The 17,601-nt window shown below is 36.9% G+C and overlaps 1 protein-coding gene across 11 annotated transcripts in view; it reads right to left on the reverse strand.

The window, feature by feature from the left end:
• Positions 1–17,601, reverse strand: part of CCDC148 (coiled-coil domain containing 148) — a 330,389-nt gene that overhangs the window by 177,111 nt on the left and 135,677 nt on the right. For all 11 annotated transcript variants that reach the window (XR_008522611.2, XM_054548893.2, XM_054548892.2 and 8 more), the window contains 2 exons: positions 8,516–8,654; positions 5,557–5,763 (listed from right to left, as the gene is read on the reverse strand). Coding sequence is in view for 10 of the 11 variants with exons in the window: in XM_054548893.2 (XP_054404868.1) it covers positions 5,557–5,763; positions 8,516–8,654 (346 nt within the window). In the remaining variant the exon portion in view is untranslated. The remainder of the gene's footprint in view (positions 1–5,556; positions 5,764–8,515; positions 8,655–17,601) is intronic.

Consider the following 17,601-nt stretch of genomic DNA (forward strand, 5'->3'; position numbering starts at 1 on the left):
CTCAGCTTAGATTTGTCATTGAAGAGAATATCAGGAAATGCACAGAAAGCATCTATTAGGATGCCTGGTGGATAGGAGACACTCAGTAAAGTATGCTTAGTATATGGTACAGCATGATGTGTGAGACATCATCAAAATGTGGCATCGTTTTTGTCCTCCATTCAGATGCTCTCCAACCACCAGTTGAAAACTCAGCAGAATGCATGGCTCACTCTTGGGTTACAGAGAGGTCCATGGTAACTTTAAGTCACAAAACACAGTCTTGGTTCAAAATCAGTGCCTGGTTCCAAGAGATTAGTTAGCACTTCCCTCTTCATGCAGAAGATGGCTGCTTCTTTCATTCCCTAGATGCTTAAAACTTCAGGGCCCGGAGGTGGGAGAAAGAAAAGAAGAGGAGGGCTAAAGAAAAGGAAAGCAAGTTCTCAGTTGATGGGTGACTGACACTGTCCTAAGTAAGCTAGGCAGGAGGTTCATGCTGACCCTTGCTCTCCAAGCAGTGCTGTTGCCTTGATTGCTAGCTGGGCTTTCCAGGAAGGATGCTCCTGATGTGGGTCATGCTCATTTACCTTTGACTAGCCATTTCTTTTCTATCCATCAGGTTTCCATTTATTGTTGTTCCATCCCACTGTTTTTGGGGTTCCCTTACCTCTGGCAGGAACCCTGTTAGGCAGAAAAATCTTGGGCAGAATATCTTTGACAATGGCCCTTTACCATTAGCCAGTGATTTCTTAAATACGGCACAAAAAAGATCGATGAATTATATTTCATTAGGACCTATGAGCTTCCATTCAGGTGTAGAAAGTTAGATAGAATATTGTTCTCACTTTAACCAGAAGAAAAAGCTGAGTCACTTACATCAGGACTTTTCCTGAACTCATCAGAGAGCAGAGGTCACAAGGCAATAAATTAGCCTGAAATTTAAGGAAAGACAGATGCCTTCAAGGAGAGCCAGGATGTGACAACTGGCTTACTTGCAGCAGAGCACCTGGGGAGATAAGGCCACTATGGAAGTGGGTAAGAAGACTGCAGCTAAAATGTTGTAATAAATTGATAAATTTTAATGATTTACAAGTTTTAATGACTTCACAGAGCATAAGACTATAGAACCTGTGGAAGCTACAAACACAAGAGGAATTTGCACCCACTCTCAGGCTTTTCTCCGTAGATCTCACAGAGAGCTCACAAAAAAATATCAGAGTCAGGGTAGGAGAGCAGAGAATGCATCCTGTGACAGTGCAGATCTGCCAGAGAGGATCCAAAGCCCTATAGAATGAACACCCATCACTGCTGGAGGAAAAGCCACAAACCCACTAGGGTACAAGTGTGGACCCATCACAACTGGGAGAAGGAAATGAAGAAAACCATCTTCTCCTGGGGGAGGTGCAGGAAACTGTCTCCCTCACAAGAATATCAAATTCATGAGGCAGAATTTGTCTGCCATGGGGAAAAGAGAAGGATTGCTGAGTAAGCCCTTAGCCCCAAGACCCAGGGACACAGGCCCTGCCTGAGACTGAGGCTGAACCAGTATTGCAGAATGCCCCTTCCCCTACCAGGCTAGCAAGTGTCTAGTAACAATCTAGTGCAGGGGAAGGAACAACAGTGTGGCAGGCCAGGCACAGTGGCTCACCTGCAATCTCCGTGCTTTGGGAAGCCAACGCAGGAAGATTGCTTGAGGCCAGAAGCTCAAAACCAGCCTGGGCAACATAGCAAGACCCTGTCTCTACAAAATATTGAAAAACTGAAAAATTAGCTAGGCATAGTGGTGCATGCCTGTGGTCTCAGCTATTTGGAAGACGGAGGCAGGAAGATCACTTGAGCCTGGGACATCTAGGCTGCAATGAGCTATGATTGCATCACCACATTCCAGCCTGGGCAACAGAATGAAACCCTGTCTCTTAAAAAAAAAAAAAAAGGAGGGACACCCTCTGAGGCACAGGCTCACCAGGAAGCCTAAAGTCTACTCCCACTATAAGCAAGGTAACATTAATCACCAGTAACTTGAAAAAACTGATGAATGGAAAAACTATAACATAGCCATGTCATGGAATACTACTCAGCAATAAAAAAGAACAAACTATTGATACAAACAACATGGGTGAATCTAAAATGCATTATGATAAGTGAACAAAGCCAGACTCAAAGGCTACATACTGTTGAGTTACACTTACATGACCTTTTAGAACAGGCAAAACTATAGGGATAGAGAACAGATCAGTGATTGCCAAAGGCTGGAGGTAGATGAAGGGTTGACTACAAAGGGGTGTGAAGAATTTTTGAGTGGTGGTGGAACTGTTCTATATCTTGATTATGGTGGTAGTTATACATCATGCATTTTCAAAATTCATAGAACTATGCATTAAAAATAGTGATTTGGCCGGGCACGGTGGCTCACGCCTGTAATCCCAGCACTTTGGGAGGCCGAGGTGGGCGAATCATGAGGTCAGGAGATCGAGACCATCCTGGCTAACACAGTAAAACCCCATCTCTACTAAAAAAAAATACAAAAAACATACGTTTATTGCAGCACTATTCACAATAGCAAAGACTTGGAACCAAGCCAATGTCCATCAATGATAGACTGGATTAAGAAAACGTGGCACATATACACCATGGAATACTATGCAGCCATAAAGAAGGATGAGTTCATGTCCTTTGTAGGGACATGGATGAAGCTAGAAACCATCATTCTCAGCAAACTATCGCAAGGACAAAAAACCAAACACAGCATGTTCTCACTCATAGGTGGGAATTGAACAATGAGAACACTTAGACACAGGAAGGGGAACATCACACACCGGGGCCTGTTGCAGGGTGGGGGAAAGGGAGAGGGAAAGCATTAGGAGATATACCTAATGTAAATGATGAGTTAATGGGTGCAGCACACCAACATGGCACATGTATACATATGTAACAAACCTGCCCGTTGTGCACATGTACCCTAGAACTTAAAGTATAATAATAATAAATAAAAAACCACTAAAAAAAAATACAAAAAAATCAGCCTGGTGTGGTGGCAGGCACCTGTAGTCCCAGCTACTCAGGAGGCTAAGGCAGGAGAATGGCGTGAACCCAGGAGGCACAGCTTGCAGTGAGCCGAGATCACGCCACTGCACTCCAGCCTGGGCAACAAAGCAAGACTCCGTCTCAAAAAAAAAAAAAAATAGTTATTTTACTATATATAACATATCTCAAAGACATTTAAAAATAAAAAAAAGTACTTCATTAAAATTAAGAAGTTTTGTTCATTTAAAGATGCCGTTAAGAGAAGTGAGGAGACAAGTCATTGATTAGGAGCAAATAAAAAGAAATAGCTCTTGCATACAGAATATATAAAGAACATACAAATAAGTAAGAAAAAAAAGCACACAACCCAATAGAAAAATAGGCAAAAGACTTGAGTGGGCTTCTCACAAAAGAGGATCTTCAAATGGCTAATAAATATATGAAAAGACACTTGGACAGCTTTATTCTAAGTGCAAATAAAAACCATAATGAGGTACCACTACTCAGTCACCACATTAGATGAAATTAAAGATTAGCAATACCAATGTTGGAGAAGATGTGAAGCAACTGAATTCGGTTGCAAACTTGTATAACCACTTTGGAAAACTATTTGGCAGTATTTACTAAAGCTAAATACATCTGAGCCTTATGATGTAGTGATTCTGCTCCTAAGTATACTATCTATCCAATAGAAATGAATGTATATGTCTACCAAAAGACATGTCCAAGAATGTTGATAGTGCCATTATCATAATAGCAAAAACCTGAAAACGGCTCAAATTTTTGTTAGCAGGAAAATATATACATATACTATTAAACACTACACAGCAATAAAGAAGAACAAATAGCTGTAACATGCCACAAAGATGAAACCGATATGATGAATTCAAGAAGTACAAAGGACTATATACTGTATATATTATTTGATTTATATGAAGTTCAGGAACAGACAAAACTAATCGATGGTCATGAAGTCAGAATAGTGATTACAGGTGGGGATTGTATTTACTGAGAAGAGGCATTAAGGGGTCTTCTGAGCTGCCAGAAACATTCTAGGTTTTGATCTCAGTGGTTTTTCATGGGTATGTGTGTGTGTCATAAAGCTTCATCCAAGAGTCTTTGAGTCAGCATTAGACAGTTACTTTATCAATACACTTGCATTTTCGTCTAGCACCTCAGTCTGATGTGCACGTCTATGGTTGGTATCGGATATCTCAATCAAAACTTCAATATTAACATCCTGTTATAGTAACTTTTTGGTTGAACCATATGAAATTATTGATTGTTGACTGTTTTTGACCTAAAGTGCACTTGTGCACTTTACTACATGTATGTTTACCTCAGTGCAATACAATATAAGGAAAATATTAATTTCAACATAGCTCTACAGTTAAAGATAATGTGTGCAAAATGAATATAAACAAACTAGGAATACAATAACTTGTCATGGCCCCTGGCCCCTGTGTGTTTCTTATCAGCCTGAAGATGGAGAAGAAACATGTATTAGCCCTGCAGCCCATGATAGACCAGCCTTGATGCAGCTTCTATTCCTTTTAGGTCTCAAGCTTCTGCAATGTCAAAAGAAATATCTTTTTGTTTTAAAAAATGCAGATGAAACATTTTTCCTCTAATGTTTTAAAACAAAGACATTTGTTTTATATGCTCTTAATTGGTATTGCTTAATGTCTGCCAGTTGTTTTCTACAAGGAGAATAAAATTTTTTGTTGCACCATCATCTTCCTACCATATAATTTATCAACTTAAGATTTGTGCACTTCAAGTATGTTATACCTCAATACAATTCGTTTTTAATGGCCCTGGCCAACACTCCTGGGGAGGCCATATCCACATCAGGCCTCCAGGACTCATACACTGTGACCCTCCTGTGGAATGCATTTGTTCCCAGCACAACAACCACTCTTACAGTTCTGCCACTAAAGCAGCTCCTCTATTTCCCTCTGAGCATTGCTTCAGTCCTTAATCCTTCTAACAGCAAGGGTTACCTACCAACTCCCCAAGCCATCCTCAATCCAGCCCTGCTAGATATTTCTGGGTCTGAGGAGGAAAACCCCATCCATTCCCCAACACTTCGCTGAGGACTCACACACAGCCCAGCAAGCTTGCCCCAACGTATTTCATCATGAAGCCTCTCTTCTCCTCCTCACTTGGACTTTTTGCTATGTTTGATGTGAATGAGAAGTCCAAGAGTCTTTGGATCAGCATTAGACAGTTACTTTATCATTACACTTGCATTTTTGTCTAGCACCTCCGTCTGATGTGCACATCTATGGTTGGTATTGGATATCTCAATCAAAACTTTAATATTAACATCCTGTTATAGTAACTTTTTGGTTGAACCATATGAAATTATTGATTATTGACTGTTTTTGACCTACAAAAATGCAATTTTATACAGTTCAAATTAACAGTTTTATTAAAGGTAGGCTTTTTTTTTTTTAAGAGAAACTGAACTTTAGGTTGAGTTTGAACAAAAGGGAAAAACGGATTCTTAAATATCCAGACAAATATTGAAACACCTGTGTAGCATCTTACTTTGGCTTTCAGATCAGCACACAATTCCTGTTGCTTTTTCTTGTCCTTAGCCAATGTGCTCTCCATTTCATGAGTTGCACAAGCCTCAATGAGTGTCAGCACAGCCTTCTGTATAAAGTCTTTCCTATTTTTATTCCAATTTGCTATCAGGATATTTCGCTGCTCTATAGCAAAGCGATATTGGTCACAATATTTCTCGTGTTCAACCTGAAAAGATAACAGAGGGTGAATACTTATCATTATGAAAATGAGCTTATATTTTGCATCATTGTTACAAAATGAATTATAACCAATGATTTTGAAAAATTGGGGACAAATATTTAATCATAAATACAGCAACTAGAAACCAGGTACTACCTCCAAAATTCTGAACCCGTGGCTAATTGGTGACTGAGGACAAGTCATTTAATGTTTATAAGTCCTTAGTTTCCTCATATAGGATGCAGTTACACCAGGTAACCTCTAAAACCACTTTCATTTCTAAATGGTAATGATTCTATGAGCAGAAAGCAATATTTTCCCTATATATAATTTTAAAAATACCCCATCTTTACATCAGTTTTCGTATTTTAACAATTACATCAGGGTTTCAGTTAGACAAAATGCTAATAAACATAAAAATTGCTACCACAATCCTGAAAATTCACAATTTTACCCTTAATTACTGAAACATTCAGATGTTAGGATGCCTAAACTTAAAGTAATAATAGCAATGACACTGAGCCCTTCCCATGCTATGCTCATGAGGGACATGGCATTTTCACATTGGCAGCAGTAGCTCCTTTTGGCAGTGAATTTCAACCATGGGAATTAGCAGTCTTGAGGGAAGATCAGGAATGGAGAGAACCTGAGTAGCCTGGAAAACCTCTGTGGGTCATTCTGAAATGTTCCTCAGAAAAACATGTGTCTTCCAAAGTTGAGAGTCACTGATCTAAATAATTCTTTATTTTGCCAGTATAGACCATGACTCTGAATTTAATACATTTAACCCCCAGGAGTTGTGAGAAAAGCAGCTAGCAAATAGGATAAAGTATGTCCCACCTAAAATAATACTTTAGGTATAATTAGGTACACAGTAAAACCACTTACTTGGACTCACTTAAACTAAGTATCAGCTACTAAAATCTGTTCTGTAAACTTCTCAGCTTTGTTTTATAAAGCCAAAAATATACTTAACATCTGTCAAACATTAAGCATATACCACACAGAAATGGATGCTAATCAATCTAATGTAAAAAGTAAATGTATACTTTAGGCTCTATGGTACATGTGCGCAACGTGCAGGTAAGTTACATATGTATACATGTGCCATGCTGGTGCGCTGCACCCACCATAATAATAATAATAATAATAATAATAATAATAAATAAAAATAAAAATAAAAAAATAAAAAAGTATAATGATTCAGGAAATGTTATCTCATTTGGCATTACTATGAATGGAACCAAATTATGAAAATCTTAATCATAAAAATGTAATTAATGATTGTGCTAAAATGAAATCAAGAAAAATAAATGAATGAAATATATAACAAAAAAAAAAAAAAAGAAGTAAATGTATTAGGAGGCCGAGGCAAGCAGATCATGAGGTCAACAGATCGAGACTATCCTGGCCAACATGGTGAAACCCCGTCTCTACTAAAAATACAAAAATTCGCTGGGCATGGTAGCCTGCACCTGTAGTCCCAGCTACTCGGGAGGCTGAGGCAGGAGAATCGCTTGAACCCAGGAGGGGGAGGTTGCAGTGAGCCAAGATCGCACCACTGCACTCCAGCCTGGCAACAGAGTGAGAATCCATCTCAAAAAAAAAAAAAAGTAAATGTAAAAATCTTCATCATGATAATAATAAGAAAATATAAAAATCTTCAAGTTATAAATGATAACTTGTCACAGAAGCAAATAGAATCAATAGGGAACAAAAGGAAAGATCTAATTTAATAAATGAAAGTTATTTAAAAATCCAGAGTGAACTATTTATTATATAACAGGTATCTGTTACCAAATAAAGGGGGAGAGGTGAAGAGGATGAAAGAGGATGGGAGAAAATGGTCACAGTAGTTGTGTGACCTTTGCTTCAGTTTTTTCATCTAAGGATGGGAATAGTACTTCTCCCATCCACTCTTACAAGTATTCAAGGAGTTTCCACGTGATTGATATATGGTTAACTTCTATATACATGTGAGTATTGTTATTACTTGCTTAATTTAAAACAATTACAAAAATGCAGAGTATATAAGATGCTATAGCATGGCTCACTTAAAAATTAAAAGTCTGTGTGTTTGTTTACGTGTATGTTATAAGGTGAGTTATTGTGAAATTAACTGGTGACAGGGTAACTTCTGTTTTCTTGCCCTTGTGTTCTTGTTGACTAAAGAATGGAACAATAAAACAGTAATTTCCCAGTTCCTTTTTAGGAAAATATCAGTCACATCTTTGAGTTCTGTATTTGGGGTATTTGCATTTCAGATCCAACTAGGAGGATCAAGCAGAGTTGCTGTGGTGGGGAAGAGATAAGTAAGTACCACCCCCAGGGCAAGTGCTGGCCTCCCTGTGACTAGAAAGACTGAGGTAGAGCAGGCTCTGTGAATGGTGGAGCAGGCATTTCACTTTCAGGCAAGACCTGGAGATGGTAAAGCCCCTGAAGGTGAGCATCTGGCTGTATGGACATCCAGGAGTCAAATACTAGCAGAGCAGCCCTGGGACCGCAGTGAAGATCTCCGCAGCAAGTAGGCATAGAGAGTGACTTCTGCCCAAGGGGGCCCCCCACCTCGTTATGGACAGGACAAACTTGAAAAAATGACCTGCACAGGCTTTCAAACTATTATATAATCCTATTATTTTCTAGAGGGTAGGAAAAAATAATTTTTAAAGAACCACTGAAAATACATGTACATTGCTTAATAATTATTGACTACTAAAACAATTTAACTTGCCAGTATGTAGGTAGGTCCAGTACTCACCAAATCATGCCTAGATTTGTGAGGAAAATATCTTTGTAACATGTCCAGATACAGAGTCCTTCTTCCAAAGAGATCTCCAGGGTACTGATCCAAAATAGCCTGGTAAATCCAATGGTCTTCTTCACTTAGTTGACAGTTTCTGGAAGCAACAAAAATGTCACAACATATTATTGAGCAATCATGAAATTTGAGGGACTCAAACTGTTCAAGCTACTAGCAAGTGACAGTAATGAAGCAAAACAAGGTTTCTGTGTATTTTAAATACATTAGCCAAATTTAATGTCTGTTTCAGAAAAGCTTCTAAATTCTAATGCAATGGGTTCCTTCAATTCTTTATTTGGTCTTGCCATGAGTATCAGGCACAATTCAATTAAGTTTGATGAGACATAGTATTTCAAAAATAAATTATTCTATCTTGCCTAAAACAATATTTTAGAAATCATGACCAATGAATGAAATAAACATTGGAAAATAAATTATTATGTATACAGGTTAAAAAGGAATTTTATTTATTCAACAAGGTTCCTATGTCTAAACTGGAGAAAAGTATAAATGTAGACAGTTAAATGAGCAATTATGTAAAGGAAAATAAAGACAGACTGAGGAAGGGACTTATTTAAGGTTTGACTTTGAAAGAAAGTCTAAAATTATCTTTTACTTTATCTTCTTAGTGCTTCAGAGGCAATACTAAATATTGATAGTGAAAAGATAACCAACGGCATTAAAACCACTGAAGAAATCATTTGCAAATAGGATCCCTTCAAGTCAGCTTCCCAATAACATATCCACTATGCTCCAAAAGGCCTTTTTCATTTCAGAACACACCTAGGCACCATCCTGGTTTGCATTCTTTATAGAGTATTAGCAAAGTCTTGTGCAGAGTGAAAAGTTTGCAATATCAGTTTGAACGCTAAACTGAATTAATATCTTTTTATATTCTGAGTTTATTTTGCATATCATTATTCCTGTTTAATAAATTAGAATAATCAAATACAAATGCAATCAGAGGGAATATTATTAGCAACAAATACTTCTTAATCCAAGAGGATACTTGTCATTGTTTATTTCTGCTATATCAATGGTCTTATACTTTAACTGTGCAATTCAAAGAATTTCTTATATATCTTCCATGCCCCTGAAAAATATTTGACAATTTAAAACAGAATAAAACACCTCTTAAATCATTGACACGGATGGGAATTCCAATGTTCTCATACAAGATTATTATTCTGATAAGTAGCAAGAAAGAAAAATTCTTTTTCAAAGAAAAAAGTCCTATCTGTTTCATAATAGGGGGAAAAAAAGAGGGTTGGAGGTTCTACCAGGAAGAGGAATACTCTAAAGTTCTTCAGTATGACATAATAATTTATTGCAGAGAGAACTGGAAATGAATTCATTGAACACACCAAGTGTTTCAGTCCTGTCTGAATCAGTTATGCATGTATAGACAAAGGCTTCTGCAAATAAAGCAGTACAAATAGGAGTATTAAGCCAGGAGAAAGGTTTGCCTGAGTAAACTTGGCATTTAAAACATCCTCAGGTTTTCATGGACAACATCTCAGGCCCTCTCTCAAGGAGCCCATTTTCATTCAGGTTAACATAAATGCATTTTAATAGAAGATTTAGCCACATAAATTCTGCATTACCATACCACAAGCAACAAACAAAAAATAGAACTAAAGTACATGTCTTCATTAATGTTTATAAAATTTTTTTTAATCAAAAGGACTTGAAAAAAGTTTGAATTTCCACCTTTATTTGATTATAAGTGTAGATGTATGGGTAGTGTGTGCCCTGGGACGGGGGAAGCAATAGAAGCTAGGTCCAACCAGTTCTCTGTTCCTCTAAATTGCGATTCATCTCTATAATGGATACTGTTGGTACCACACCCAGATCGCCTTTATTAGACGGAATTCCCATCACCAAGATGCTGTGAGTCTTGGCAGATAACTCACAGATGCCCCTTCCTTCTCTGGAGAATTGCTATGGACCAACTAGGAGCTGCCTCTCCCACCCTCTTTAGAGAAGGCTACCCTCCCACCCTCTTTCAAAGGCCAACCATAACCAATGACTGACCTACATGGAGGTACAGAAAGCCAGCCTACTTGCCTCCAGAGAGGATCAACTCTACGATACCTTTGCACTCTGGCATTTCCCCATGGGAGCAAACCGTGGCCAGTCTCCACTGACACCTTCTTGCTTACACATTTCCCTTCCTCTATTTGGCTTCCTTCACAGCCCTCCCCCTGAGAGCACCTCCCAATAAATCTCTTGTTTAGGAATCCCTGTCTCAGCTTTGTTTCAATAGAACCTACCCTAAGATAATCTACAAGCAATCTTACCCGTAATTTTCAAAAATAGTTTAAATCTTTTGGTAAATGGAGAAGTACTCCTAAATTAATTTCTTTGATGATATCTCATACTGAGTGGCAGTGCAAGATTGTGGCTGTCCTCAAGGAGAAAGTGAAAATGGCAAACATTTACAAAAATGCTTTCCAAATAGAAGCACACATTAAGCAGTGTACATTGCTATAAATAAATATAGCAGCAGAAGAATTTGTGGCACTCAGTGCATTTTTATACATTGCCTGAATGTATTAATTAGCTGCAATTTTAGTGACAATATTAAACCACTTAAACATATGAAATGATCGTAAGACATTAAAGTCAGATATTTCAAAGCAAGCATGCCATGAACTGTCACCATATCCATTTTGACCTTCTTGTTGATTTTAGAAGCCTCACATCCCAACAGTTTTTTCCAGTTACCAAAATTACTCAAATTGCAAGTCACTTTTTAGTACACGTAGAATAAAAATTTAAAAAACATGCTTAAAGGAAATGATATATAAATACTCACAATATTATTATTTTTAGGTTATGTATTTATAGCAGTTTCCAGAGCTGCAGCCTTAAATATTGGAACAAATATTCACATAGGCAGTAATAATGAAACAGCCCTGCATCTCCATTAGAATGCTGCATTTGAGGAAGGGAGAAATCTCCCTCAGCTACATACATACTCTACATATATACCCAGCCTTTGAATAGTAAAAATCTAAGAATATTTAAACATAGTAGCCTCATCACAATAACAAAGTAGCCACTTCTGAGGAACACGCACTTTGAACTTCTAAAATAAAATCAGATTCAATATATTTGCATTTCCAAGTGTAAATCTGGACACTTACCTTTGTAAATCAAACCTTCATCTTTTTTGTACAGAAAAATCTATATCAAATAGCTGAAACCAAGGTTAGGTTTTCCCTTTCAAAGTTCTTGTTGAATTCAACTGCTTTGCTGGTGATTCTAATGACAGAACTAGCTAAATTGCACAGACAGTGAAAAATATTCTTATGTCTTATTTACTTTCTGAATTTGAAAAATGACTCTATGTTAAAAGAAAATTTTAAAGAAAACTTTTAAATTATCCTAAGCTTTTTGCAATTTACAAAAAAAAATCTTTAGACAAAAATCCTTAGCAGTTCTCTGCAATTTCTATTCCTTTTTGTCCGTCTAAACTTTCTAATTTAAAGTGCTTTAGAATGTTCATCTTTATCATAGCCTGCCAAGATTTTACAATTTGTAAGTTTATTGAGTACTTCGAACACTTCAAGGAATTTCAGCCTACAAAAGGTGAGGTATTTACCACTCAATTCTCATTCACCATCCCCTGCCCCACAATATGGTATCTGATCACAGATATCATTTTATTATGATTTCTCAGGAAGTGAGACAAAACAGATAATTCGGAAAATAACAACAGAGCTGTAAAAATTCACCCTGACCCAGGCCAATTGTCTCCCTAATTCTACCTGTTTGAATTATTCCAAAAATCCTAAAGTGACTCACAATTAACTTAGCTACTAGTGTTCCTCATAGCCATGTTTAAACCACTTTCCTTGGGTTCTGGTTCCGTGACATTCAAATACATTTAGGGATGGAGGGCAGACAATGGTGGTAAACAAGACACATACAGGTAACAGATACTTAACAACAGAAACAAGTTTATGAAACTAAACATTGTGGTTACAAACTGGCTGAAAGCTGTTTTATGTTTTCTCAGAGAAAAGGAGCTTTCCAGGCAAAATGGTAATTAGTGCCTCCTGAAGCTAGCTGATGCAATAGTGAACCTGACCTGAAGAAAAACTCATCTCTTAAAGCATAACAGTATTAGGAGACACCTACTGCTCCTTCACAGAGAAGTAGGAGTGCAGTGAGCCACCATTCAATTAATGTGGATGACAGACCATCCTCTTGTCTAGCTGCATCAGGTCTGACCCTCTGTAATACACAATTTGACTTCACCTTTCAATTTTTTCTTTCCAAGACAGAACCATCCAAACACCCAATCTAATCAGCCTGGTTTCTTCCCAGGCCCACTGTCCAGATATAAATCTATGTCTGATTTTCAGTCTGGTTTACAGGAGGCTCCCTGCTCCCAGACCCATTTCTGACCAACAGAATCTGATCTTCCCTGGGTATGCATCTTCTATTCCTCAGAGATCCATTCCCACCTCCACAGTCCCTGGCTCTACCAGTCTGGCTACTTAGCTGGAAGGTGACAACCAGAATAAAGTGAACTTTCACGAGCAAGGTCAAAATCCATTGAAACAAAGAATTAAAAAAAAAGTGACATATAGGGTAAAGCCAAAACTTGTGCCAAATTCCAAAGCCTCATTCTTCTGAAGAATGATGAAAAGATAGCAGTGTTCTAAAAGTGATGGCTTTGGGAATCCGGTCAGAACAGGAGGCTAAGCGATTTATTTGGAAGTTGCATTTTCCAAATAGCAAACACATTGTTATTACTTAGATTTTTTTTAGAGAAGTTTACATAGAAAGCTCATTTTTTTTTTTTTTTTTTTTTACTTAGAATGTATATTTTTTGGAAGTAGAATAGTGTGGATGATGGCAAGCCTCTTAAACCACTCTTTGTCTCTGAAACATCCATCCAGCAGTAGTTTTCTAGTGGAAGTTTTAAAATAACATGACCAAGATAAAATAGCCTTTTACTTTTTTTTTTTGGAGACAGGGTCTCGCTCTGTCACCCAGGCCGGTGTGCAGTGGCGTGATCATGGCTCACTGCAGCCTTGAACTCCTGGATTCAAGCAGTCCTTCTGCCTTAGCATCCCATGGAGCTGGGACTACAGGCACGTGCCACCACACTCAGCTAATTTTTTATTTTCAGTAGAGATGGGGTCTTGTTCTGTTGCCTAGGCTGGTCTTGAACTTCTGAGCTCAAGCAATCCTCCCACTTCGGCCTCCCAAAGTGCTGGAATTACAGGCATAAGCCACAGCACCTCACCTAAAATAGCCTTTTAAAAGTAAGATGTAATTGTTCAACCACCCCATATGCTAGGTTTTTAATAATTACATTCATCATAAGAAGTGTAAGGAAAAGAAAACTGTAGCAGACATTGCTCCCACCCTTGCTCCTGCCCACCAGAATGCTGACTTTATTCAAGATCCACTCTCCTCCATCCACACTCGGCCCTGCTTCAGGAAAAGTGAGCCCCATCTCCAGCCTTGGCAGTGAATCTGGATTGATTTTCAGCTATTCACAAACACCCATTCACAAACTTCCTGTTTCTCTAACAAGTGTTTGGTAGGAACATGGACAAAAGATCCAATTCTGGCCAGTGAAATGTGAGGGGAAGTCCTCTGGGGCAAAGGTTTCCTAGCTCTTAAAAAGAGTCACAAAGAAAGAAGGAAGGTCCCTCTCTGCTTCTGGACATTGTTATGCAGAATTGTCTGGCAGGAAGTCATCTAACTTGCAAGAAGGCTGGGCAAGAGAATGCAGAACACCAGACCTCACTGTACTTGGACTTCTCTACCTCTAGACTTCTTGTTAAATAAGAAATTGCTTTATTATGTAAGTTACTTTGAGTTGGATTGGGTATTCTCTTACAGCTAAAGATAATTTGACAGCAAACTGAAAAAGAGAAAAATGACTTTTTAAACATAGTATCTTAATATTGCTTTGGAAGAAAAGTACTATGAAAGGATGTAGAGATAAAAGAGATATAGACCCAACGCAGGGAGAGACCAGCATCTAAAATGATGAATACTCTGCAGCTGATTGTGGGCAGACCAATGATGTTCAACACCAAGGGCCATTTTTAAGACCAGAGAAACCCCCTCAAATGCAAATGAATAGAATCAGTGAAGACAAGATCATCTACAAATACATTATTTGCTCTATGTTTTAAATCCTTATATTGAGCCAAAATCTGTCTCCATGTTACCATTTTATTCTTCATTTTTGGGGGGACAAGAACATTTTAAAGTGCAGTAAAGTTGAATTAAATAAAATTACCTTATATAGACATTATAACTCAATTTTCTAAGTCCAAAAGCAAGAGTAATAAAATTGGCCTACTTCTTTGGGACAGTATGAGGAAAATTTTAATTAACCATCATAAGGTCTTCTGAAATTTTAATTGCCACACAAAATGTCATAATGTCATCTCAAACCAACCATAAGTAATCACTAAGAAATTATAAGAATGAATTAAAAGAGCGATGGTTCTTCTCAGTTTATTTTTTAGACATTAGCAATGTTCAACTTTATGTTTTCTGATAGGCACTAATAAGGCAAATAAACATAAACCTGGGAATGGTATAGTTATTCTTACATTACTTGTTCTCCACAGTGTTCGTTCTTATGGTTACCTCAAAAGATTATATCTTAACTGCAATTGGACTTCAAGGTATAAAGAATAGGGAAAAGTTGTTGTTATGAACAATTGGTTTGTTATATAAAATAGGTGTTAAAATTCTTCTCATGTTAAAATTTGACAATCTTGTCCATAGAAATTTTAATCTTGGCATTGCATATAGCTACACATATTTTATTATTTTTACAATATATTCTTTCTGTATTATCCAATAACAAATGTCAATTGTCCTAGACACAAACCCATCAAGCTGCTGTTTCCATTTTCTTCAATCATATTTATTCAAATTGATTTCACACCCAGTGAAGAATAGAAACCCCTTATAAATGATTTTCACCCCTTCATCATATAAAACCCAGATTTTTCAGTTTCTTGAAGTATTGAAAATGTAGCCTCATGCACCATTACATTGTGCAGTCACTAGCTAAAACAATTACACTAAAAAGCCAGGTGAAGCTGCAGTGGTATTACTAATAAAGACTTAAACTAGGTATTTAAGCCACTATTCTTAAATACCTAGATATACTTTTCACAAATACATAACATGCAAATAAATATAATTAAGCAAAGGTAAACTCTAAGATTAGTTTTTGAGGGTATCCTGCAGAAAGTGAACCCTTTTTTCCCTTGAAAAAAGGCACTCCACCATATCCAAGAGAATTTAAAATGTTTTATTCCCACGACAAACTCAAAGTAGGTTGAATAAACACCAAATGTGGTTTTTGGTGTTTAAAGAAAGAGTATAAAACCATAAAGTAGTTATTATGAACGATGTATTTTAAGAGAAAGCTACTAAAGATATGTGACAAAAATAAAATCATGGTCCACACTATTACCCACTCCTTCCAAAAATATAAACCCCAACATCAAGTTGGACAAGAGAAAATGGAAGCTGCAGTGACCCAGGATGTTGGGTGAGGGGTCATCTAACCAATGAGACTACGTGAACACTGGAAGATAAGGTAATTATGCTGCTGTTTCTGGGAACTTCTGTCCTTATTAATCACCCTTGGCACACAACCAGCTCAGACTGGAAGTGTAGAACCTGAGACTGGACATGCCCAGGCACTGAAACTTTCCAACAGCTCTGAGACTTCATTCTCAGAGAAAAATGCCACATGGGAATTAGGGCTCCAATGTTTTAACTTGTCGTCACCTCATCAAGTAAGCAAATGTCAGTTACCTATTATACCCCTTTCCCTCTCTTTCTTCTGTCTTGTATTCATCAAGCAATGGTCATATATGTAAGCATTTGTTTATTTCACATATTTTTAAAGACAATTATGTGAAGCCACACAGTGTTTCTTAAGTGTCGCCTTCTGATGCTGACTTTTATCCATCTCATCTTTATTAGCAATAGAGTTTATTTTGAAATATGGTTTATTTTGAAACAAGGGAAGAGTCAGGTTTATTATGAAAATTATGCATAGATTTCTCTTTTGGCAAAACTTTCACATAAGGACAGTGAAAGAGCTATGCTACACAAATAAACATTGAAAGAGAGAGAAAGAACATGAACGTGACACTGATGATATTCACACATGACAGCAATCTCCAATGCCCTGATCTCCAAGTACAGATGAACCAAATAATACAAAGTCTACTAATGAAAACATAAATTGTTTTTACTTGTCTGGAAGGCAATTTACCAATGCTACCAAAAGTCTTAGAATTTTTCATGCCCTTTGACTCAGCAGTTCTATTTCTAGGAGTTCATCTTAAGGGAATAATTATAGAATTACTCAAAATATGGTGACAAAATTGTCTATTCCAAGTTTTTAAAACAATTATCAAAATGTGGTAAAAATAATTGTCCAAAAATAGGAAATTGGTTAAATGTATGTGATACAGTCATACATTGTAATACTATCCATCTAATTTAAAAATTTATTGTAAAATAATATTTAATACATGACCTAAATCACAGAAGAAGCTCAGTAACCATTTATTGAAAAAAGGAATGACACTGGATATGATTCAAAACAGGAAAATTCAGTAGATAAGTGTATAGTTTTTTTTCATTTTTATAAACAACATTCATACATCTGAAATATATAAAATGTTACCAAAGGATATATCTGAGTGTTGGAAATTTAGATTAATTTTTAGTTTCTTCTCCAGTTTTTTAACTGTATTTTAAAAATTTTCTTTAACAAATAGAATTATTTATGTATTAAGAGAAATATGCACAAAAGGAAAAGCTCATAGAGCACTAAACAGTTATCTTAAAAATTACTAATGAGTAGAATAAAGCTACTAACAAGTAGGGTAAATTCAAATAATTTAGTTGAGAAAATATAAAACTATGGGCATCAGCAATGTACATACAGAGGAGAAAATTGTTAAATCATTGTGGATTTTAAATAGCATTCAGATTCAGATCTCGAATAATAATAGAATATTAATTAT

The sequence above is a fragment of the Pongo abelii genome, chromosome 11 (genome assembly GCF_028885655.2).
Source record: "Pongo abelii isolate AG06213 chromosome 11, NHGRI_mPonAbe1-v2.0_pri, whole genome shotgun sequence".
NCBI lineage: Eukaryota > Metazoa > Chordata > Mammalia > Primates > Hominidae > Pongo > Pongo abelii.